Source organism: Rhinolophus hipposideros, assembly GCF_964194185.1.
Source record: "Rhinolophus hipposideros genome assembly, chromosome: 4".
Classification (NCBI taxonomy): Eukaryota; Metazoa; Chordata; class Mammalia; order Chiroptera; family Rhinolophidae; genus Rhinolophus; species Rhinolophus hipposideros.
In genome coordinates, this window is record NC_138050.1 from 62,613,153 (window position 1) to 62,639,285 (window position 26,133).

At 38.2% G+C, this 26,133-nt stretch overlaps 1 protein-coding gene across 2 annotated transcripts in view; it reads right to left on the bottom strand.

Moving 5' to 3' along the window:
* The window catches only part of UBAC2 (UBA domain containing 2), a 163,697-nt gene that overhangs the window by 136,263 nt on the left and 1,301 nt on the right, over positions 1-26,133 (bottom strand). For both annotated transcript variants that reach the window (XM_081046498.1, XM_081046497.1), the window contains exon 2: positions 1,642-1,769. In XM_081046498.1, the coding sequence (XP_080902624.1) occupies positions 1,642-1,769 (128 nt within the window). The remainder of the gene's footprint in view (positions 1-1,641; positions 1,770-26,133) is intronic.

Below are 26,133 nucleotides of genomic sequence, written 5' to 3' on the forward strand. Positions count from 1 at the left end.
AAGGTGCGTGTTCCCTGTGGCAATTAATCACGGGATCGCATTCGGCAAAGCACTATTTCTGCATTTCAACCTGAAGAACACCAGACGCAGGGTCTCTGCCTCAAGTGCCCAAATCCGGGAGATTCCACACTTGCAAAACAAAGCCCTTCATCAAGTGCCCCTCCTGTCCTCATCCAATCTAAGCTTGCACTAGTCTCCAACCATGCCTCCTATACAGCATTCCTCAGTCTGCTTTGTGAAGTAAAATACCCTTCTCTCTACTGCTAATTGTCATCCCTTCCTTTGATCAAATCATCACTAAGGCTCTCCAGGGCTATCCCATCCGAAACTGGTCCCTACTTCACTTATCACACCCCAAGGATTTAATGTACACTTGTGTCCTACAGTATCATGTTCCTATGTATGTGTATGTTTAGATTTTCCAAGGCAGAACTGAAACTTCAAATCTCTATAGCAGCTCTTATAAAAGCAAAGTGTAGCTTCTTAGGTGACTTCAGCAGGAAAGTGTGGCTACTCACATCCCTGGACTGAAGGGTGATTTTCCTCTCCATCTTCAGGACACAGATGCCCATAAAGTGGTGCAGCAGAAGGGGATGCTTGCCTACTTAGCCAGATTAACCAAATTAACCCTCAAATCAGGAAGGTACCAAGTCAGGGCCAGATGGCCCTTACAGTCCCTTAGAGCTGGACTCAGGACTGGCTGTGTGCTAGAATCCCCTGGGGATCTTTTTAAAAAGTATATCAATGCATACATACATATATATATATATATATATATACATATATATATATATGTATATATATATATATATATTTAAGTTTATCCCAGTGATTCTACGGTGCAGTCATGTTGAGAACCATTGCATTAGAGCAACTTGAATAATATATAGAAAGCTACACTATTTTCTGACAAAAAGCGGTAGTATGGATAAATAACTGAAAGACCTTCACAAGAATTTGGGAAGCCGATTGAAGCATGGTATTATTATTAATACATCATTACGAAGCAAAGGTGTCAGTATTCAAGAGGATTACTGTGCTTAAAATTGCTAATCAAGTATTTAGCAAAGAAAAGGCAGCAGGTTATACACCATAATTTGCACTGACACTCCAGCTCCCAGACAAGACCCAGTAGCAGCATTTTCAATGAGATCAGCCCGTAAATCTTGAAAACCATAGAGTTTTGCTCTTCCCAGCAGCAAAAGTCCAAGAGAAATTTCCTACGTGGTTTAACCGCCGCTATGAAAGATTCACAATCTGTTAGAGCTGAAAGAGCTTACACCATCCAACCGATATGCAAACCGACGCAGGTTTTTGAAAATATGAAGTGTGCATATGAATCACTAAAACACAGATTTAACATTGTTTTTAATCCTCTTGAAATTAGAAATTGCATTTCCATGAGTAAAAAGAAACTGGACAGAGATGTGCCTAGTACTGCAACTGCTTCATTATAACCTGCTTTGATATTGAAAATATCAATAAATAAAACAGGAAACCTTCCTTGTTCGTGAAATATTGATGATGAACAGTATTTCTTACACATGTAGAGGCTTTGCGGGACTAAAAGTAGAAGGAAAAGGCAAATGAAGAGAAGAACCTGCCTTGTCTCCTGCCAAAGGGCAGTGAAGCAGCGCTTACCTGGAAGTCGTCTTTGACTGACTGGAGGTCATACGCGAAGAACCTCTGACAGTGTGGCAGGGCCAGGGCCAGCAAAAGGGACAGAGCACTAGGGACCAGCAGAAGACTTTTAGACAGAGGTGCCTTGTCTGGAGGGGAAAAGAAAAACACTTTCAGAATGATCGTTCCTAAGATTTTCAAAAACGTATGAGTAAAAGCAAGAGAACTCCCTTTTTTTAAAATCAGAATGAAGACTAACCTCACACACTCTGGAATTTAGTTCTCATTAACATATATTTCAAAACATCTACCTGCAGAGGTAAGTTACCAAAGGGCACTGGAATACAACGGGAATTCACTGGCAGGGGCTGCACTGTTCGTATATGAGACCAAACCAAGTTTACTGCCAGTAACTTCCCTAGAGTACATTTTAGGAAATGGTCATGGAAGTGTAACTCAATAGACAGAAGAATATGTTTTCTATCAAATTGACCAGTTAGCTTCTAAGCATGCAGGGGCTCCACATACATAAACACATTCAGAAACTTCAAACATGGTGGAAGGTGCAGGCATTGCTGCCGGCAGTGGCCTTCTGAGATTGCCACCGCGAGTACGACTGAGCCAACTCAGTTTTCCACTGAGAGCCTTGTCTAAATGTTATGCAGCCTGCTAATTACAGCTCAATTTCCACTTCACTCCACGCATCTCAGTGAAGCATTTTAATTTGTTTTTATTTTACTTATTTTTCAACTACAGTTGACATTCAATATTGTATTAGTTTCAAGTGTATAGTGTAGTGGTTAGACAGTTATATAACTTACGAAGTGATCCCCCCAATAAGTCTAGTACCCCACCTGGCACCGTACAAAGTTATCACAGTATTATCACCTATGTCAGTGAAGCATTTTAGCCGGAGAGGCCTTTCCCCACTCTGCACGCTTTTTTTCTAGGCAGTACTCGATTATTCAGGGTTTTGTACCTGTTTTGCCTCCCTGGCTATATTGAAGATTCCTGAAGGGAGGCCGCCTGCCTTCTCCTCGCTCTATTGGCAATAAAGCCTAGCACAGACCCTGGCACCCATGAAACATTCAGATTATCAACAGGCAAGACCACAGAAAAGTATCACTGATGGAGACATCCTCAGAACGTGTGAGGTACACTTCAAGTGTGTTCATACGAAACTCCCTGGGAGCGAATTTACTAGTTACAGTTGGTAATGTGGTTATTGCTCTTGCTTAAGTATGTAAAAATAGCCCAACTGTTTCCTCTCTGGTAAGGTCTTGCAACATCTAAATTGGGACCATTAGCAAAGTGGTTGCATACTGTCTTTAAGGCTCCAGGGAATCCAAAAGCTGACAGAGCTCCCCATCCGCAGATAAGGGAGCTCTGCTGCCTCAGTAAATATAAGAGATATAATAAGTACACCGGAAAAGCATGGCAGGGCACCGGGGCTGTGAGCTTAACCAACCTAAATTCTATCAGAGCAATTTAAGCTCCCGTTCTCCTCACCTATACAATGATGATGAGAAAAGCTACCTCGAAAGTGCTATGAGAAGCAAATGAAATAAAGAATGAGTATAGGGAAAACCGCTTCTACCACCACAGTCACCCCACTCCAGGAGAATGGGTTTCTTGGTTCAAGGTAAGCTCCTTTAGTATTCTGACAGGACCAAAGATGGAGCAGGGGTGATGGAAGTGCACCTTGAAGGGGCAGCTAGAATCATGTGTCCTCGTCCAATTCGGGCTTCCACCTCTCCTAGTGAAATAGGTCCCATCATTCATTCCTGCCTCTTCCAGGCCAGCTCCGGAGCAGCTCAACATTACTGGAGAAAATCACACAGCTGAGCTCCATGCAAGATTTCACTGTAGGTTTATGGTCTCAGATCTCAAACTGACACTCTCCACTGACCAGCAATTCTACTGCTTTTCTGTAGTAAGTCTGCTCTCCAGTTTCTTATTTGATACCATCTGCTCCTCTCTCCTCAAAGCTCCCTGCTGCACACCCCGCCTTGGCTTACATGTCACCAAATGAATAAATGCATGACTTGATTTAGTATCCTCAATCATTCTCTAAAATTAATAAGCACCTACTATTGACCAGGCATTATCCTTGGCCATACAGCAATAACTGATGAACAAGATCCCTCCCCTTGTGACGCTTACAGTCTAGACAGGAGAGAAAAGAAAATACACAGAGCGAGGTAAATACGTATTATGTCAGATGCAAATAAATGCTATAAAAAGAACAAGCAGGGTAAAGAGTGTTGGCAAAGTCATTCACATGGATTTCAGGAGACATGATGCACCCATCCCTGTCTCTAACGGAAGTGAGGTTTGGAAACAAGTTGCTTTGCCCAAGTCGATGTGACAGACATCACTTCCACGCAGGTACCTGAAGAGCCAATGAGTGTTCTTTCCCTCTGCTGATGCTCAAGACAGTAGCTGTACTAGCAGCCAGATCCTGGAGTAAAGACCGTGTGGAGGAGACCTCCCAGGTGACTCGCGACGGACGGACACTTTCGGTGAGAAAGAAACCTTGTCGTTTCAGGCCCCTGATAGCTTGGAGTTGTGTGCTAATGCAGCATAACTTAGCTTATCCTGGTTTAGTGGAAAACATAGTGCTAGTAGGAAAAAAAGGGTGCTAATTTACAAAAGGTGGTTAGAAGGCCCTTCTGATAAGGTGAGATTTGAGCGGAAACGTGAGGAGGTCGGCCTTGCGGATAACCTGGGGAAACCGTATTTGTGGCAGAGGGAAAATCAAGTACAAATGTTTCGAGACAGGAACATGTTCAACATGATCAAGAAACAGTAAGGCCACCAAGGCATCCAAAAGCAGGACAAGCACAAGGCAGACAGGGTATCAGGTCAAAGAGCAAATAGTGCAGAGCCCCACAGGCCATCATAAGGACTTTAACCTTTCCTCTGAGAGTGACGGGATGCTTTTGAGGGGTTTAAGGAGAGGCATCACATGATCAGATATATTTTCAAAGCATCACTTTACTTGCTAAACTGAGATCACAAGAAAGCGAGTAAAGAAGGGAGACAAGTAAGGAAGTTATCACGATAATCCAAGCACAAGGTGACGATGGCCGGGACTGGTGTGGTTTAGGTAGGCGTTGTGAGGATGCTCAGAATTGGGAGATGTTTTGAAGGTTCAGCAGGCAGGATTTGCTGGCTGGCTGGCTCACTGGGCATAGAATACAGGCAAATGGAGATGTCCAGGATGACTCCAAAGTTTTTGTTCTGAGCAACTGAAAGAACTGTTGCCAGTTACTAAGATGGCAAATTATGTCACTTTGCCCTTACCATGCCTACAAGATCTGAGCCCAGCTTGCAAAATCCCCAAAACCCCCATCTCTACCTCCACCTGCCAGGACTCTACCCTCTATCCCAGCACTACTCAAAGTAACCAGCTCACAAGCTGCTACTAGTCCACAGTGAGTTTGTGGCAGAATGTGAACCTACACACTGCATCCTTCAGGCAGGAAGTCACACTGAAAAAATATCATCTCATCTGAACATGTGCTCTGCTCAAATGTCACCTTATTTGTGAATATCCCATGTAATACTCTATCCCCTTTGTTCTGGTTTATTTTTTTTATAGCACTTGTCAACAACTGACTTACTAGCTAGTGATTCATCAACTCTATGATTAGATACCATTATTTTAGATGTCATTAAAAAAGAAACACTGACAAATATAATTCTAATATGTCATTAATTGTAAGATACACCCCAATTTTATAAACAATAAAATGTTAAAAAAAAATTACAATTTAGAATCAAGAAATATGTTTCTTTGTGTACTGTCCACCTTCCCACCCTCAGTCCCCACTAAAATATAAGCTTCTTGAAGGCAGCGACTTTGGTATGTTTACTGCTACAGTATTCCCCATGCCTATCACAGGATCAGGCCCATAAAGGCAGTCATTCAGTGTTTAATGAAAAGTGACTGGTGTATAAGAGGTACTCAGTAAATAATGGTGGGAGAAACCCAAGCGTCCATCAATGGATGGGTGAATAAATAAAATGTGGTACATACACACAATGGAATATTTAGTCACCCTTAAAAAGGAAGGAAATTCTGACACATGCTACAACATGGATAATCTTTTGGACATTATGCTGGGTGAAATAAACCAAACACAAACAGATAAATACTATATGAGTACACTTATATGAGGTACCTAAGTAGTCAAATTCATCGAGACAGGAAGTAGAATGGTGGTTGCTAGAGGCTGGGGGAAGGAGGAATGAGGAGCTGTTTAATGGGTATAAAGTTTCAGTTTTGCAAGATGAAAAGAGTTCTAGAAATAGATACACAACAATGTGAATGTACTTCATGCCACTGAACTATACACTTAAAAATTGTCAAGATGATAAAATTTGTTATGTGTATTTTACAATTAAAAACAAAGACTAAAAATAAATAAAATACTGAATTAATAACTAACCCTATTTATACAACCATTTTAATTCTGTCCAGGAGTAAACAAACTCCTAAAAATATAGATCTGATAACTTAAATCAGATAATTCCAGCTTTAAATCCTCCTCTTAGGATGAGCAAAATTCAGCTCCCCAAAACCTATGTGAAAACTGGTAGAACTGAAGAGAAACAACAGATAATTCCACAGTTACCGCTGGAGATGTCAGCACTCCTCTTTAAGTAATCGATGATACAAGTAGACAGAAAATCAGAGTTATGGACTGACTTGCATCTCCCCAGGATTCATATTCTGAAGTACTAACCCCCCAATGTGACTGTATTTGGAAATATGTCTTTTAACAAGGTAATTAAGGTTAAATGGTCATAAAGGTGCGGCCCTAATCCAGTCTGTTTTAGAAGAAGAAGAGATACCAGGAATGTACATATATAGAGGAAAGACCATGTGAACACACAGGGAGAAAATCGCTATCTGCAACTCAAGAGAGGCCTCAGTGAAAACCAAACTTGCCAACACCTGCATCTTGAACTGCCAGCCTCCAGTCCTGCGAGAAAATTAATTTCTGTTGTTTAAGCCACTCAGTCTGCGATACGTTGTTATGGCAATCACTAAGAATATAGAAGACTTGAAAAACAATATCAATTTATTTGACCTGATTGACATTTATAAAACATTCTATCCAACAACAGCAAATTTTATTTTTTTCAAGTGCATATGGAAGGTAGACCCATGGTAGACCATATTCTGAGCCATAAAACACACCTCAATAAATTTAAGGGAATTTAAATCATACAAAGTTATGTCCATGACTACAATAGAATTAAACTAGAAATCAACAGAAGATGGATGAAAAATTCCCCAAATATTTGAAAATTAAACAAAATATTTATAAATAACATCTGGGTCAAAAAGGGAGTCACAGGGGAAATTAGAATATATGTTAAATAGATTGAAAAGTGAAAGTACAACTAATCAAAATTTGTGGGCTGCAAAAAAAGCAGTGCTTAGAGGGAAATTTGTAGTATTAAGTGCTTATATAGGAAGAGAAAAGGTCTCAAATGACGATGTAGGCTACAAGCTTTTAAAAATTAGAAAAAGAGCAAATTAAACTCTAAGAAAGCAGATGGAAAGAAATAAAGATAAGAGCAGAAATCAATGAAATAAAAAACCAAAATGTAACAGAAAAATCAATGAAACTAAGGATGATTCTCGGAGAAGATCAATAAAATTAATACACCGCTAGCAGGACTGATCTGGAACAAAAGAGAAGATACAATACCAGTACCAGGAAAAAAGGAAGGGACATTTCTACAGATGCCACAAACATTAATAGGATAATAAGGGTTTGCACAACATTGTGAAATATACTTAATGCCACTGAACTGTACACTTAAAATGGTTAGAGTGTTAATTTTATGTATGTACTTTTTATCACAAATACATTATTTTAAAAGGATAATAAGAGAATATTAGAAACATTTTGCACATAAATTTGACAACTTAGATGAAATAGATCAATTCCTTGAAAGATATACAATCTACCAAAGCTCACTCCAAAAGAAACAGATAACTTGATTAGTCCTATAGAAATGAAGAAATTGAATTCATAGTTAAAAGTCTTCCAACAAAGAAAATTCCAGGCCTGATGGCTTCACTGGAGAATTCTACGAAGCATTTAAGGGTAGAGAATACCAATTCTACACAAACTCTTCCACCACACAGACAAGGAACGTACACTTCCCAATTCAATTTATTAAGCCAACATTACACCGATACCAAAAGCAGACAAAGACATTAAAAGAAAACAACAGACCAATATCTCCTAGTAACACAGATGCAAAATTCTCAACAAAATATTAGCAAATTGAATCCAGCTATACATAAAAGGGATAATACATCATGACCAAGGGAAGTGTAATTGGGAATGCAAAGCAAATCAATCAGTGTAATTCACCATATCGATAAAGAAAAATGTATCATCTAAGTCTATTCATATCCTGCACAATTATCTGCTTATTTTATGAAGCCAGTTTTTGTCAATTCATGAGGTAAAACTGGCCACTTACTGCTGCGTAGTTAATGATAGGCTACCCCTTCGATTTAATCTTTTAACTATTTTATAAACTTTTAACTATTAATATTATCCAAGATTTCCTGAGCACTTACCCAGTGCAAAAGACCATACACAGTACTTTATATGTACTACCTTGCTCCTGACACTCACCTCAGGGCCTTTCCACCTGCTACTCCCTCTACCCAAAATGGTCTTCCCACATCCAGCTTATCCTGATCATTCAGACCTCACTTCCAATAGCGTCTCAGAGGGGCTTCCTCTCATGACTTCATTGCTCTGGAGCACATCATCCTGTTGATTTCATAGCATTTTTTACTATTTGAAATACTTCTCTGTTTACTTCTGTGTCTGTCTCCCTCATCAGAATGTAAACTCTATGAAGGTAAGATCCTTGTTTGTCTTGCTGACTGCTGTATGCCCACACCCAGGACTGCACCTGGCACACAGTAATGCTTTAGTATTTGGTGAATGAATGAACTACAGGAGGTGGGCACACCTTCTCCAGATGTACACATATGAGAAAACTGCAACTGAAGGACTTAAATTACCTGTCCAATCACAAAATATCTTAGCCTGGGTTCTACTGAAAGTAAAGGCTGACACAAAGGCTTACACACAGGTAGTTTATTTTGGAATGTGATCCCAGGGAGCAAGAGTGAAAAAGATAGGGAATGAAACAGGGAGGGAGATTCAATAAAAAAAATTCATTATCAGTTGGCCACCACCATGAGTGATAGATATTTTTGAGAACTGCTTGATCCCACAGGATTTTCTAAGAAGCCTTGTAAATGTATCTCAGAACCCAGGGAAGAAACAGGAAAGCATTTTTTCCCATCATCCCTCAATAATCTAGAGTGGCAATAGAAAAGAAACCCCATGGGAGGAACAGAGAAATAAGCTTTAATAACCAGACTGGTTTACACCAAACAAGACTGTAGAAATAGATGGAATAAATGTGAGTCTGAAAACACTGAAATGTTGTGTAAGAAACAGGTGTCTGAAATAATGGTTAGGGAGGGGCAGAACCAAACTCAAACCCTGAAAATCTGACCACAGATAAAACTGCTTTCTGTGATGCACTGCCATACAATTCCACTGTCCAAAGGGATATTCACCTGCCTGGTAGATTATAAGTAAAAGACACGTAGTCACAAACAGTAATAACACATATCAAAGCGGTGCCCTGTGTAACAAAAATAAATGCAATTATAAATGGAGATATAAACGACTGCAGTCTTGGGAGAGTGTCACACCGAGTGGTGAGTATTTATTAAATGCTGAACTGTTCAAAAAATTTAAAATATATATACAAATCCTCTGATTAAAAAAAAATCTACAACTAGGAATTTAGCCCAAAGTAATTATCATGGATGTGCACAAAAATTTTGCTACAAAGATGCTCATCACAGCATTGTTTATGATAGCAAAAAAGAAACACCATGAATGTCCAATAGGAAAATGGATAAATTATGTTCTCCCCATAAAATAAAATAATATTCAATTGTAAGAAATAGGTTGTAGAAACATACTTCATGCCTTGGAAAGACGTTCCTGAATAGTAAGTGCAAAATAGTTCTACATAATTAAATAGTTTAGTCAATAAATCAAATAAAATATAATCCTTTTTAAAAACTAGTATATAAATACCTGGATTTTTTTAAAAAGCATCTATCAAAATATTAACTGGTAATTTCTGAATGATCTGTTCATGGGAATTTTAAATTTTAAAAAAAATCTAGTTTATGAATTGGAAAAATAATTTTTGTTTGACTAGTAACTAATTCTGTAAAAAGTTTCATTAAATCCTTATGCACTGAAAAGAAGCAAGTCACTTGCACTCTTCTGGCCACTCTGTGAGTGGAGCCAGGAAGTGGTTCATATATGAAGAACCCAAGCAGTGATCAAATGGATGGTTAAAAATATAATAATTTCTCAGCAACAGGTCCTTCCCCTTTAGAAAACAGGGATGTTACAAAATTTGACAATAATAGACAATACATTAACCTAAAAGCAAAAATGCAAAACATCTATGGCAAAGATAAAATAAAACACCAAACTTTAAGATGTTTCCTTTTGGATCATTCACCTATTTGGTTGGAACGAAGTATATACAGCCATCTCTGTGGCAATGAATAGCAATCCAGCTCTGGTGAGTGTATTATCCTAAAATAATTATTACAGTATTTGTTGATTACTTTATGCCAGGCACTGTGCTAAAAAAAGCACTTTCTGTGTAATACCATCTCAGTGAATGCTTACAGTAAGCCTGAGGCAATTAGTTATCTGCATGCCCTAGGTGAAAAATAGGCTGAAGAAGGTTCAATGACTTGCCCAAGGTCACAGCTAATTAGTAGATTTGAACCCAGGTCTGCCTGACTCTAAAGAAAAAAAAAACGTTTTCTAATATATAACAAAGAAACATGATATCTTTATATCATGGTCCATGGTCTAAAGGGATTTTCACTATTAGTTTTTAGTACCTCACGTGTATTTTTTTTGCTTCCTCAAAAAGTTAAACACAGAATTACCATATGACCCAACAAATCCATTCCTAGTTATATACCCAAGAGAACTGGAAAACAAATGTTGAAACAAAAACCTGAATATTCATAGTGGCATTATCATAATAACCCCAAATTGGAAACAACCCAAATATCCATCAACAAATGAATGGATAAACAAAATGTGGTATATCCTTACAACAGAATATTTTTCAGCCATAGAAGGAACGAAGTACTGATACATGCAACAACATGGAGGAACCTTGAAAACATTGTGCTAAGTGAAAGAAACCAGTCACAAAAAGTCATACATTGCATGATTCCATTTACATGCAATGTCCACAATTTAAAAATCAATAGAAACACAGAGAAGATTAGTGGTCATCAGGGGCAGGAAGAAGGAGGGAATGGAGAGCAACAACTTAATGAGTACTAGCTTTGTTTTGGGGATGACAAAAATGTTCTGGAATTAAGATAGTTGTTGGTGATGACTGTACAACAATGTGAATGTACTGGAAGTCAATAACTGTACATTTTAAAATAGTTAAAATGGTGAATTTTATGTTACATGAATTTTACCTGAGTAAAAATAATGCACATTTTACATAATGAAGACACTAACCACAGGTCTCACATGGCCTGTCATGTGAGCTGGTTACACAGAATCATCTGAAGGTAGATGCAGGAGTGGGGACAGGGGGAAGAAAAAGGCAGCAAACCCAACAACTCTGCCCATGCCTATAAGTCAGCCATGTAAAAATACACTCATCAAAAACCCCAGTGTGGTTTACACCACTGAGAGGAGGGGCTGACATATCCTACCATATTGGTTTTCCTACTCGTGACTACTTAACTATTTGGTAAACGTCTCAGGGTTCCCACAAGAATGGGGTGATGGTGTCTCATGAAGTAACTTCCTTAAAGTTTTTCATCAGAAAGGGGCTAAAACAAAAATAAATGTGGAAGTCCACAAGAGTGCAGTAACCCATGCATTGCAAGTGGTACTTTCTCTTCCATCACGATTTATTCTTTAGGCCTAAGAACTGCGTAGAGGAAAATTTAATGGAACTTACCCCAGTGACCAAGTAAGGAAGGAGTATGAGTACCCTCTGGTGAGTATCTCAACAAAGACTTCCATAAAACTGCCCAGGAATCAAAGATCCCAAGTTTATTTTTGTTACATTTATTTCCCTATAGTGTTTAGAAGGAAAATGTTCTAAACTATCCATGAATCCGCTCCTGTTCCTAACACACTGGGGAGAATTCAATGACATTGGGCACCTGCCACACTGATGGCCCCTCACACAGGTTACCAAGCAATTGGGCGAGTGCCTGCCTCATGAGGGCAGCCAATAAACACCTGTTACAAGACCAGTGCTTATAAAGTTAATCAGGAAAATGAACAAAAGAATAGGCTAAGAAGTTTCCAGAAAAGAACAAAAAGCAAGAAGGAGGAAGACTTGCCCTTTAGATAAAACAATGTATTCTATAGCTAAAATATTTAGACAGTGTGAATTTAGGGAGGGGAAAAAGAATGAGCCATTTAAAATTTTTAAAGGAACTTCTAAAACAGAGCCTAACACAAAGGCTTGCATGCCAGAGAAAATGTGCACGTAATCGACAATGCATCAGGCATCTGTACTTTTATTATTTTGGTCCTGCAGCTATGCTGGACACTATTTGAGTTGATTCTTCTTAGAAAGATTTCGTAATTGTTAGAAGTGATAATTAAACAAGGAATACAATTATAATGAAATAGTAATTTTAAAAGCCAAAAGTGACAATTATGAATGTTACACATAAATAAAGGATAAATTATACAAAACTAGGAACAACTCTGAAAAAATGAATCAGTAAGCTCGTGAATAATTCTGGACCCATACGATAAACCACAAGAGGAAAAACAAAAGTAACTTTAAAAAGGGAAAATGTGTTGTTATTGGGAAGAAAATCTGTTGTAAATTCAATGGCCGACGGAGGCCAGGTAGGTATCAGCGAAACAAGAAAGTAGATGGCAAAAAGTGCATGATCAGTAGATATTTTGTCACCTAACAATTCAGCCCTGGTGTTGCCAGATGGTCACCTCAGAGATAAGAGAAATCTGTTGTAAAGTAACTCTCCTCCCCACTCCCCTTACTGTCACCACCAACACACAGATCAAACAAAACATGTCTGTGTGGCCTGAAAGTTTTCAAAGTCTGACCTAGAGAATAATCACTGAGATGAATGCCTATCAGAGCAATACTAATGTGAGAGACGGCTAAGAGTTATAAAGGCCAAGTGTGGTGAAAGGCTGTCAGTAACAGCTTCGCGAGAAGCCAGTGAATATCTATATATTCAAAGACCCAGCAAATCTTGAATCAAACCAAGCAGGCTGACAAGCAAGGACACTACAGCTAAGGAGACACCCACTAGAACATCTGAGAAGATAAACAGGGGAGGGAGTTATCTGCTCAGCAGATGTTTATGTAGATACATTGGTCTATTTTGAGAAAAGATGCAAAAAGGACATATATCAACAAGAAGGAGAAGCCCTAGTCTGATTTTAAAGCTTTGATGATCTAGGAATCTCTTCTACTCCTGTCTGGCGGGAAAGTGTAAGAGAACCAAGCTTAAAATCCTTTTACATGCGGACTTGCACATGGCCTCTCCGCACCTAATCTGTTCATGAGCAGAGATGCTACGAACTAAACATCTCTAACCACTGGTGCTGAGACGGGGACAAAAAGCCTCACTTAAACTCTAAGCACTAAAATTAATTCTAAAGGCATGAAAGCATCAAATAAAAGCAATGAAACCAAAAAGATAGCCAGATAAAATTACAGTTCAAGACAACAGACTCGTACCCATGTCCACTTTTCCTCCCTTCCAAAGTCATACTGAAATAAAAGAACCCTCAAAACACCAGAGAAATGTCTCCTTTCAAATGAGTCCAGGGCACTAATCAATAAATACCAAGACCTGGGGAGGAACATGAGCGGTCAGAATCACTCATCAGAATAATTTTGATGAATAGAGTATTTGTCAAACTTCAGTCATTCCCTTTAGAACACCACAATTTTCGCTATATCCCAGTATGACCTATTCTATTATTTAATATTTTTCTTTAAGTCACCTTACTATAATATGATTTAGTTAAATAAATATATTTTAAAGAAAACTTTGTATCACTATAATAAATGGAAAATGAGTGTCACTTTGTCATTAGTAGGTGGTAATTATAAAAATAAACACTCTTTGTTCAATTCTAACTAATATTGTTGCTGACAGAAAGATCTGGGCCTGCCTCCTGTTCTGTTACAATAGGAGACCAGCTGCTATTAGAGAAGTCCTTCAGACTAGCACCAAATTGGGACGCTCTTTAATACAATCAGGACGAAAAAGAACTGAAAAGGGAGTCACTTTGCTTTTGTTTCAATTGTACTTCAAGTTGGGCCCACATCCTGTTCAAACCATCCCCAGCAATATAAGTGCCGCACGTGCAAGTGTGACAGCTGGGCCAGTCAGCCCTTCCACAAAAACCCACCCCCAGACATACGCTCACATTCTTTCTCACACGTAGTCATTCATTCGACCACCTTAGCTGGAAAAAGGCTTGGTCCTCAAAATAAAAACCAAGAAATGCTCTCCAAAGAAACGGAGTAATCTACTCAGGGAGGACATGGCAAGTGTAGGAGGTCTGAGAAAAAGTAGAGAAGAGCTCGGGGCAACTTTAAACGCCCAAAGGAGATGACAGCCTGGGTAACAGAGAAGGGGTAGGGGATAAGAAGAAGAAGGGCAGATTTTCTCAGGAGTAAAATTCACTAAAAGCCAAGCCCACCTAACTTTGCAGACGGCAGGGGATTTTCACTGTCCTTTCCCTCCACCTGCTCTCCACCTCTGTACTCACATGGAAACCAGCCTATGCACATGCTCTGTAAACCTGAACAGAACCTACAGTCAGCCCGGCCTTTTATGGTCTGTGCCTCTTGGGGACAAAGTCCTACCCACAGATAAAGAGAAAACCCACACCAGCGACTTACGAATCCAGTCTGTCACTACACGGTAAGCACAAGAATGGCCAAGCAAGTATCCAGGAAGCTCACCACCAGATTCCTCTACACAAAAAAGATTACTCCAGGAGAGATGCCAGGGAAAAAGAAGAATCCAAAAACAAAATGATGCAAGATTCAAGAAATAGCAGTAATGAAGTGTGAAGTTAAAAGCAGTAAGAGGTATCAAAAGAAATTAAGAGACTCCCTGAAACAGTACAAGTTTTCTGACCTAGGACTGTATTTCTTCCTTTCAGGACTCCAGTCACACATATCTTGGTTCTACAACAAATATACAATCACAATAATGTAAATATAGCTGTTTTGATTTTCTATACAAAAATCAACTTATAGACAAAGCATAGAAGGCTTAATTATCATTACAGAAGACTATAAACACACACAACATATATGTACCACATAAATCAGGAATTAGGGTACACATGCTCTTAGGCTAATTTCTTATTTTCATAGTGGAGTCTACTGATTGTACCAAAGACTGATAAGTCAAAAAAAAAGGGGGGGATTTTGTCCATTATAATTATAAAGGCAACCACTATAAGAGGTAACCAAACCAAAACTGAAAAATGGAGAGGTTGGAGGTATGCGAATTCCTCATCTTTCATTATGGAGAATCTATAAACACAGCCTGTAGTAAAGAAATTAAGAGGCATAAACTCATCATTTAAAGCCATAATTGTAGAAGTAAAGAAAAAGTAACTTAAAAGTGATTAATCCTAGTGAGAATTCGTATCATATCCTTATATTTTACCATATGCATATATTACTCTTACATACACACACACACACACACACACACACACACACATACACACACACACACACACACACACCAGGATTCATAGGGAAAAACAATCTAAAACAGTATCCTCCAAACTTGCTGAAATTGAGGAAAAGAGAATTTCACATTTCACTCTCTGTCCTTCAGGGTTATTTGCATTTGTATCAGCAGTACACATTATTTTCATAATTAGAAAAAATAAGACACAAAGAATGTTAGATAAATATTTAGCAGATATCAGGAGGCCTATGACTTGATAAAGGAACGAATGAAGTTGGCCAAATACAATTTATGAGCTAAATCCCTTTACTTATTTACGAATTTCTTATTTATGAGTGAAAAAAATTATATGAAAAAGCTTCATAAATAAAATCAAAATCTAACAAGTGGCTTAAATATCCACAACATACACAAAGACAAAAGTTAATATCGTTAAAAGGTCTTTACAAATCAATTTAAAAAATACTAATGCTCCAACAGAAAAAAAATGGCAAAGGACATAAAGAGTCAAATCAGTTTAAAAGATATATTAAAATAGCCAATAAATATGAAAGAGGGATCAAAGTTCACTTTTCCAGGCATTCAAAGAAATACAGATTAAGACAATAAAATGTCATTTATGTCTCATGTCTCAAGTGACATAAATTATTTTATTATCAAGTTCAACTGTTACAAGAGTTTGGTGAGAAAGATATGTTCTTAAATTGCTGAAATGTATAAAGTAAACATCCTTTTTGGAAGGATTTGGCTATACTGATCAAGAACTTTAAAATGTTCCTATTCTTTGACCCTGTAATTATACATGTGACCATTTCTTTAGGATTTATAAAAGATGTGATCAATAACTTAGTTATAAATACATTCACAACACTGTTGATATGGGGGAATACTGGCTGGTAAAAAACCATTTTAATATAATAACGTATTATAATCCTTTAAGGTCATGATTCTGTATCTGAGATAATGTTGGGGAGCACAACAAAATGCACATTTGAATGCCACTTCTGTGTAAAACCACATACACATACGTGTGTGTATATGTATATGTGTGTCTGAGAGAAAGAATGCATAGGTATACACTTACTTGCATGGAAAGTCTAAAAGAGTAAGCGCTAAACTATCAATGATGGTTATTTAGGTGGGGGAGTAATTATATAAAATTATTCCTTTCTACATTGTGTATTTGTGTAATTTATTAATTTTTCAACAAGCATTTTTCAGTTTTGTCATACGGCAAAAGAAAAACTATGTTAAAAGTCAACTTTGGGCATTATTAATGTTCAAAGGAAAATTCATTTAAGAAGGTTAAATGAAAAAAGCAGAATATGAAACTGTATGTAGGCCCAATTTTGCTTTTAAAAATGTTTATATACATCCATACATCCACATGAAAAAAAATTTCACAACATCAATATGTAAACAAGGATAAAGTCTGGGCAGTACAAAATGAAATTGTATATTTTTTCTTGATATTTTATTTCCCAAATTTTCTGCAATGAAAACCATCCACAATAAATCTTAGAGTTAATAAAGTTAAATTTCTCTGTAGCAGGGTTAGCTAAGGGTCCTGGAAGTGCTAATTTGCACAGTCAATCTTTAAAAGCCAATATGGCTGACAACATTAGGGACATACTTGGTTAGCTACAGAACTCTTTCCAAATATTAATACAGTATATTATCTGAATTTTCACTTTCTTTGGTTTTAGTTACAAGTGGTCAACTGTGGTCTGAAAATATTTAATGAAAAATTCCAGAAATAAACAATTCACAAGTTTTCAATTACCAGCCATTCTTAGCATGATGAAATCTCACGCGCCCCACTCCGCCCACCTGGGACTTGACTCCTCCCTTTGATCAGCATTTCCACGCTGTATAGGCTCCCCCACCCTTAGTCACCATCTTGGTTATCAGATCCACTATGGCGGTATCACAGTGCTTGTGTTCAAGTAATCCTTATTTTATTTAATAATGGCCCTAAAGTGCAAGAGTAGTAATGCTGACAATTCTGATATGCCAATGAAAAGCCAAAAAGTGCTTCCTTTAAGTAAAAAGGTGAAAGTTCTCAATTTAAGAAAAAAAATTGTACGCGGAAGTTGCTAAATTGGTAAGAATAAATCTGTTAAATTGCGTAATTTAACAATTAAACTTTATCATAGGTATGTATGTATAGGAAAAAAACTGTGTGTGTGTGTATATATATATATGTATATATCTCCCTGGTTTAAGGCATCCACTGGGAGTCTTGGAACATATTCCCCACAGATTAGGGAATACGTTCCCGTGCTCTTTCCACAGTTTTGTGCTACATTCAAGGGACTAACGTGACTAAGCACTGGCAAATGGCTGAGAACAATGGCAATACAACTTATAAAATCTTATGAAACATGTCTGGGAAACAGAATCATGATTTAAATGGTTAAATTGTAATTCTCATTTATAATTATAATTTAAATGAGGGTTAAAACTTAAGCAATGTCCAGCATGGTGACTATAGGTAATAATACTGTATTGTATATTTGAAATTTGAAATGTTTTCACCACACACCCGCACACACAACAAAAAATCCATGTGAGGTGATGAATATGTTAATTAGCTTGACTACAGTAATGATTTCATATCACATTGTAAACTGTAAGTATATACAATTTTTATTTGCCAATTATGCCTTAATAAATTTGGTTTTAAAAATAAACTTAAAACAATTTTTTGATTAAAAAAAAAATTTAGATCCTCCCAGTACCAGTACAAAAAACATTTCAAAAATGGTATACAGTAAATTATTTACAAGATAATTTTTATCAGGTTGTACCTATTAAAATTCCACAGAAATGCATTTTTAAAGTAGCTTGATTTAAGGTAGGTCCCACCTTCATTACTAAAACTGATATTGAGACAAGTTGGAAAAAGTTGGAGAAGATAACTCGACAAGTATGGGAAGAAACAGGAAAACAGAAGAATACGTAAATAAAAATAAGCACAGCACATTAGTTACTAAAAAACATCTCTACTGAAAGCAAAACTGTAGCTTGGCTTTAATTTAGGAAGAAAGAGGGAGACTGATGGTTGGAAGTCATCAGAAAGAAAAGCAGTGGAGCACATGAGTAAACAGCTCCAGGAATCACAAGGGGAGGAAAGAACAGCAACTTGCCAGGACACAGAAATGCAGTTTTCAATGATTGGGAAATAAGCTCCAATGCTAACCTGAGCTATTACACTCATCATAAGCCTATGAATATCTCAGTGGTCAAGGGAGAGAAACGTAAATGAACTTTAAGTCTGAGAAGCAATAGTTTGCATTAGCTCAGAACACAAAATATGGGGGCAGACTGTCTGGGGTTCAAATTCTAGTCCTGTTCCTCAGTAGCTATGTCATCTTGGGAAAGTTACCTAAATGCCTGTGCCTCAAGTTTCCTCATCTGCAAATTGGGGAGCACCAACCTCATTCTTCAAGAATAGAATACTAAGTAAACGCAAAGGATAAAAAAGCAGAATATACAGAGCATTATGATTACATTTTTAAAAGTCTGTTGTGTGATTTAAAAAGTTACAAAATAGTATTCAAGTGTGATAAATTTATTTTTATTTATTTGGATATTTATTTTTACACTGGAAAAAATATGAAGATAAACACCAAGATGTCAATAAATGCTATTTTTATTTCTTCCAACTACATTTCCATATTTCAGAACTTTCTTTGATGAACATGTATTTACTTTATAATAACAAAATCAGTTCAGTTAAAACAAGAACATAAATGTACGGGGGGGAAAAAGGATGAAAATTAACTGAAATGCTAAACAGTGGTTTTTCTATTATCTTCCAGACTTTCTATGTGGTTCATCTTTTAGATTGAAAAGAAACATTGTTTTAAAAAGCATCATCCCTCAGGCTTGTCCTTCCCTAGTTAATACCTATCTCCCCTTCTCAGCTAAAATCCGTTGTTTTTAAACTTTTTATTAAAGTATAAATGACATATCATATTAGCTTCAGGTGTACAACATACTGACTCACTATTTGTAGAGATTGTGAAATGATCACCAACATTAGTCTAGTTAACATCTGTTACTTTACAGTTAAAAAAAGTTTTCTTGTGATGAGAACTTTAAAAATGTCCTCTTAGCAACTGTCAAGTAAGCAATACAATATTACTCAACATAGTCACCATGCTGCACATTACATCCCTATGACATTTACTTCATAACTGTAAATTTGTACCTTTTGACCCCCTTCACCCATTTCTCCCACCCCTAACCACCCCCCCCCCACCTCTGGCAACCACCAGTACGTACCCTGTATCTATGAGCTTGGTTTATTCGTTTGTTTTTAATTCCACATCTGAGATCACACTATGTGTGTCCTTCTCTGTCTAACTTTGTCACTTAGCATAATGCCCTCGAGGTCTATCTGTTGTCAGTGGACACTTGGGTTGTTTCTATATCTTGGCTGTTATACATAATGCTGCATGAACATAGAGGTGCATACACCTTTTGTAGTGTTTTTGTTTTATACAGATAAATACCCAGAAGTCGACTGCTGAATCACACTGTAGTTCTATTTTTAATTTTTTGAGGACCCTCCATACTGTTTTCCATAGTGGCTGCACACAGTGACAGTCCCAACAACAGCATACAAGGGTTCTTTTCTCCACATCCCTTTACATTTGTTAGTTCTTGTCTCTTTCATAACAGCCATTCTAACAGCTATGAGGTGATATTTCACTGTGGTTTTGGTTTGTATTTCCCTTATGGTCAGTGATGTCAAGCATTTTCTCTTGTATCTGTTGACCATCTGTATGTCTTCTTTGGAAAAAATGTCTATTCAGATCTGCCCATTTTAAATTGGATTATTTGTTTTTTTGCTATTAAGTTCTATGAGTTCTTCATATATTTTGATATTAACCCCTTATCAGATATATGATTTGCAAATCTTTTCTCCCATTTAGTAGGTTGCCTTTTCATGTTGTTGATAGTTGTTGATGTGCAGAAATTTTTAGTTTGATACACTTTTGCTTTTGTTGCTTTTGTATTTGGTGTCAGATTCAAAAAATCATCACCAAGATCCATGTCAAGGAGCTTACCACCTATGCTTTCTTCAAGAGTTTTATGGTTTCACGTTTTACGTTCAAGTCTTTAATCTGTTTGAAGTTAATATTAGTGTATAGTGTAAGACATGTAGTAGACCAGATTCATTCTTTTGCATGTAGCAGTCTAGCTTTCCCAACACCATTTATTAAAGAGACTATCCTTTCCCCATTGTATAATTTTGCCTTCTTTGTCATAAATTAACCATATATGTGCAGGTTTATTTCTTGAATGAATAGTATTTCCTTGAGAGTTTCAAGGATATACTCCCCTAAAACTTCAGCAATGAGGGAAATAGCTTATCCCCAAGAATCAAGTGTTAAAGGCACTTTGCTGGGCTTGGGCAACCCAAGCCTACTGAGTTATATTGAGTTAACCCTTTAATGCTACAAAGAACGAAATTAGAGCACAAATAGATATATTCTAAAGTCACCTTTAAAGAAGCCAACCAAATGATTCTTGGCTCACAAAACAAACTCAATTAAAACAAGATAATAAAGTAGTAGTTTCCATGAAGGTGCCAAGGATTGTTGTATACCAAAGGGAGGATCCACATCAAAAAGCGAAATTTATAAAGAAAATGAACCAAAAGTAGTGCCATGACTCAGACTCAACCCAATTATGAATATATAGAGAATGGAACAGTGTGAGTTCTTTACTGTGAAGAGAGGACATTATGAAGATTTGTGGAGTGAACTATCCAAGTGTTTTGAGTACAACCATGCCCTCACATCAAGCTGAGTGGGGGGCTCAATAGGCCTATTCAATGAGCTAAATATGGGACTCCTATGGTTGGGGTACAGTGGATTTCCACCGAGGGAAATCTAGAAAACATAAGGAGTGGAAGCCATGCTAATCATAGAGGTCAAAATGCACAAAACAAGGCAAAGAATTAGTAATTCCAGCAGAGCAGAGATGGGCCACGTGCAAGGGCCAACAGGGGGCTCACTTTTGGTTCAGTCCAATAGTGCCCCCAAGCAGGCCAAAAGGACTCCAGGAAGAGGAAACTGTAGGCGATCTAAGTTCCTGGGAGCTAAGGCAGAGTCACCAAATAAAGCCCACAAGCATAACGATGCACCCACCCCTCCAGGTCAGGGGAGTGGCTGGAACAGGAGTTTCTCAAGAGTCTCTAAAGAGCCCACAAGACAAAGTCAGCTTTAATAATGTACCAGGCTCAGAGAGCTACATAAGAACTACTTTAGTTCCACACTATTCCTTCCTCCTCCCACTCCAGGCAATCTAGAAGCCAGTAAGGTCAGAAACAGGAAATCTGAGGGACATAGGGGCAACACAAAAAGAGCAGAAGACAATCACACTCCTTCCTTTCCCAGAAGGTACATGCCAACTGTAAGTCTTTAACTAGGAGAAAGAGGAGAAAAAAGTCTTACCCTTCAGTGAAGACAAGTGTTGAATAAAATACCGAACTTGATACTTTCCATTTTTAAATTGAGCCTATATTTTGTGACTTCTGTTACCTAAGATTACAGCCACTTGAATGTGCCTTTTGTCTTTTATTTACTACAGAATCCCACACACCTAGAAGTGTAGCTGGCTCAAGGAGGACTCATTAAACAGCTCTTAAATCAAGAACTTGAAAAGTGAGCCAAGAACAGAGCCACAGTGGGTGACCATCAAAGAGTGGCTCATTGACTGCAGAGGGCTAAAGAGTGAAGGAAGGGGAAAAAGGGAAAAAGGGAGGATGACCTTTCACAAAGCTCAGTTGGGAAGAAGAAACAAAGTGGTCAGCAGTTGGAAAGGTTCAGGATAGGGTCAATGGAAGCGTTCTGCTTTTGCGTTTTTAAGACTCAGAAGAAGAATCCAATTTAAAACATTTAACTCTGATTAGGAGCTTTACACATATTAACTCTTAATCTTTATAACAACCCAATGAAATAGATATTATCTTCTTTCCATACATAAGGTATTTGAAGTACTTGGGGAGTTTCTGAAGATCCCACTAAAGCACCCTCAGGAGAAAGCATCGGCTTTAACCACGTGTCAGGCTCCTTCTCAGAAGAGACAATGAAGTAGTAGGCACTTTAGAAAAGGCAGCAAGTATGAGTCAAGAACAGGTTGGGGGTGAGTCTCATTTAGGAGAAGGTTCTTGATTCTTCTAGATTGGGGGAAAGGAACAAAGTTTGTATGCCCAACAAACTCTTACTCATCCCTCAAAAATCAGTTCAAGTACCACCTAAAGAAGTCTTCTTTAACAATTGTTAAAGTATGGGTATAGACAAGTTAGGGAGAGGCCGTGTCCAGGTGACAGCCCTAATTTTTTGGATGGGTTAAGAGTGAGATGGTTAGAGATGGAATAGTCTTGAGGACAGGGATAAAAGGGGAAGAGCCTAGGGAGATGACAAAGTCTAAGCAATGGAACAGCAATCATGCACAATTTTGCTTGGATTAGACACCACACATTAGTACGAGGAAGGCAATTTGCTAGATGAACACAGGAGGAGAGAAGCACCAGTTCTCTGAGAGTCCTGATGAAAACACAACTCAGGGAATTAACTATGGGTTCCAGGCTGGATATGAAAGATACTAGAAATGGACTGTAAATTGGAGTCAATGAGGGGATCAAGAGTCTGGCGATCAGATTCATAGTGATGAAATACAGTGAAGAAGCCGTGGGGGTTTGTGTACAACAAAAGAGAGTAAAGTAAATTGGATTGCAGGCAGAAGACAGGTTTCCCCTGAAGAAACACCCATCTCTGCCTGCTCTGCAGTCTCCTCTTTCTTGCAATCCCTTAAATATTGGAATTGCTTAAAGTTCTGTCCTCACCCTTCTAACTCGATGCACTGCTTCTACTGTCCTCATTCACATCCACAGCATAACTCACCTAACTACTCATGTCCAGTCCAGCTCCTTCTCTCTAAGTCTCCTGGGTATCCCTGACTGGACTTTACAGACCTCTCAACATGAAACATGCCCAAACTTGAACTCACTTTCCCCCAAAATGAGCCTCGTTCAACGCATTACCTATCTTAGACGCACTGTAACACATCTGCTTCCCAAAGTCACTTCAACGCCTTTCTCTCCCACAAGCCACCAAGCTTTACTGACACAATCTACCCACTTACACATCTTTAGCATCCTTTTTCTCAGTCCTGTCCATTCTCACTGCTACTTAAAGTAGTAGCAATTAAAGTACTGGGGCCTTCAGCAACTCCTGCTAACTGTTCACCTGCTGGCCACCCTCTTGCCTTGAGCGAAATCTGTCTGTCCATTCGAATCTCCCTGGGATGATACCTACGTTATCTGATACCTACATTAGCCCTTCGGAATCTGACTCCATGGAGATGGGACCCAGGAATCGGGACACTCAGAAAACTCCACAGTTGTTGTTTTTTTTGCAGCCAGGACACAGACAGCATACAGAAAACATGGTTCCCATTGCCAATATTCTCCTGTCTTCCCTCCCATGACAACGCAAAACATTCTTGACTTGTACTCAACGTCGTTACCTGCTTCTCCATCTCAGATTTTGCTCCAGCTTTCATTCCTGTCTATATCACTGAAGAGGAGGAATCTTGGCCACTCTTCAGCCTTCTTCCCAGGTTCCTCCTCCTCTCCTTGTTCAAGTTCTGTCCTCAGTCTCTTCTCATCTGCCCTCTAAATGATTTCATCACACATCTCTTAGGAACGGCTCACTTCAGCTGTAATCAACAATCCTCAAATTCATTACCTCCTGCCTCTTTGCCAGGCCTTGCCCAGGCTATGGCCTTCATGGAGAACCTCTTCCCACTTGTATATCTAACAAACTCTTCCTCATTCCTCAAAAATCAACTCAAATACTGCCTACCTTGACAAGTTTTCTTCAACCACTGTGCTTTCCACCTCCATCATCCCAACTCCTCAAATAACCACAGCACCAAGTATATAAGTTGTTCCATTTCTTCTGAAAATTTTTCCCCACGAGACACTGAACTAACTCCTTGAGGGTGGGAACTATACATGGAATACATTAGAGGTGAAATTAATGTTGGTTGAGTCCACTGTTACATAGTGAATATACTAGAATGTGAATAAATAATGGGAAAACTTATAAATAAATGTAATAAACGATAAATCTATTACACATAGTTGACTCGTAGCATTGGTCTATAAACAAGGAATGTAAAATATGTCATGAACACTTTACTACACACTTTTAACCAGTCATCATTGTATGACAGGGCAGACAGCAATATAGTTTCAAAGACTTGATCACAAATGCCCTTCCCTTGATTTTATTGCCCTGGTGGCCCCTGCTTTGTTTAGTACCTTGAAAATGCCCTGCTGTGTCCGTTTGAGTCTTTCTGCTTGCAGTGCCCTTTCTGAAAAATGCACGTTTTCCAACAAACTCTGACCTGGCTGGCTCCTTCTCACCATTGGGGTCTCAGCTCAAATGTCACCTTCCCAGTTCTCCTCCCTGACCACAAATGCTAAAGTAGTAATCCACCATAACCTGCCATTACCCTCTTACTTTGTTTCATGATGCTTATCACTATGTGAAATCACATTAATTATTTGTTAACCTGTTAGATGTTGGTCTCCTTTATCTTGCTTACCACTTTATCTTCTGTACACAAACAGTGCGTGGCTTATATGGGTACTCAACAGACACTTGCTGAATGAATAAAGGAAGGGGGAAGCAAGTATAACACTAAAATATCATTACCTACTAGTCACAAAATGTGGGAAACATGCAGATGATAAGAAATGGCAGATTCTTCTCTCAAAAAGAGAACAAATTCCCCACCCATGGGAGCAGAAGTTGGCAGATTATTCTTTATCAAGATACTTAACCAGGATCAGAACTCTTTATAACTTACCAAAGAGCCATTCCTCCTATCTAAAGAAAATCACTTCCCTCTAGTCTTGCAAAGAAAAATTTTAAAGCAGGTTAACTGCTCATACCCAGACTTGCCAAAAAACCAGTCCTGGAAAAACTGTGCCTGAACTCCACTGTAAACATTGGGACCAAGACTTATTTAATGTAGCATTCCCAGCACCTAGCACAGTTTTTGGCCCACAGTAGATGCCCAGAATATTTGTTAAATGAGCACATAAGACATGGTCTTCTGAGGAATGGCCATCCCATCAACTCTTACACTGTAGATATTTTATTTTAGAAACAGGGCAAGAAAGCTAAGGAGGAGCCCTTGGCCTAAGCCTTTTCCTGCGAAGCAGTTTGGTTCCTAGAATTCAATATTCATCCACCCTGTGCCACAGATAATTAAGTAATTACCTTACCCGGAGTCACCATGTATCAAATTTTATATACTCTGCCAATAAGCTAACACAGTAATCAATAACAGATTTCACTTGCCTTTTTAATTTTTCATATGTAGTTTGGTCAACAAGGAAGGATAGCTCAAAATGCTGAAAGAACAACTAAACTGAAGCATTCTACCATCAATTTCATATCCACCAGTGTACGGCTCACTGTGTGAAAATGTCATCACCTTCCTGACCGTCAGTTTCATCAACCGTCATAATGTTCTCTACGCAAAGGTAGTTTTGGGGGAATTAATTAGGTAGTACTTAGTTGTAATGTACTGCGAGTCCCATTCTTGAAAGATGCCATGAATCA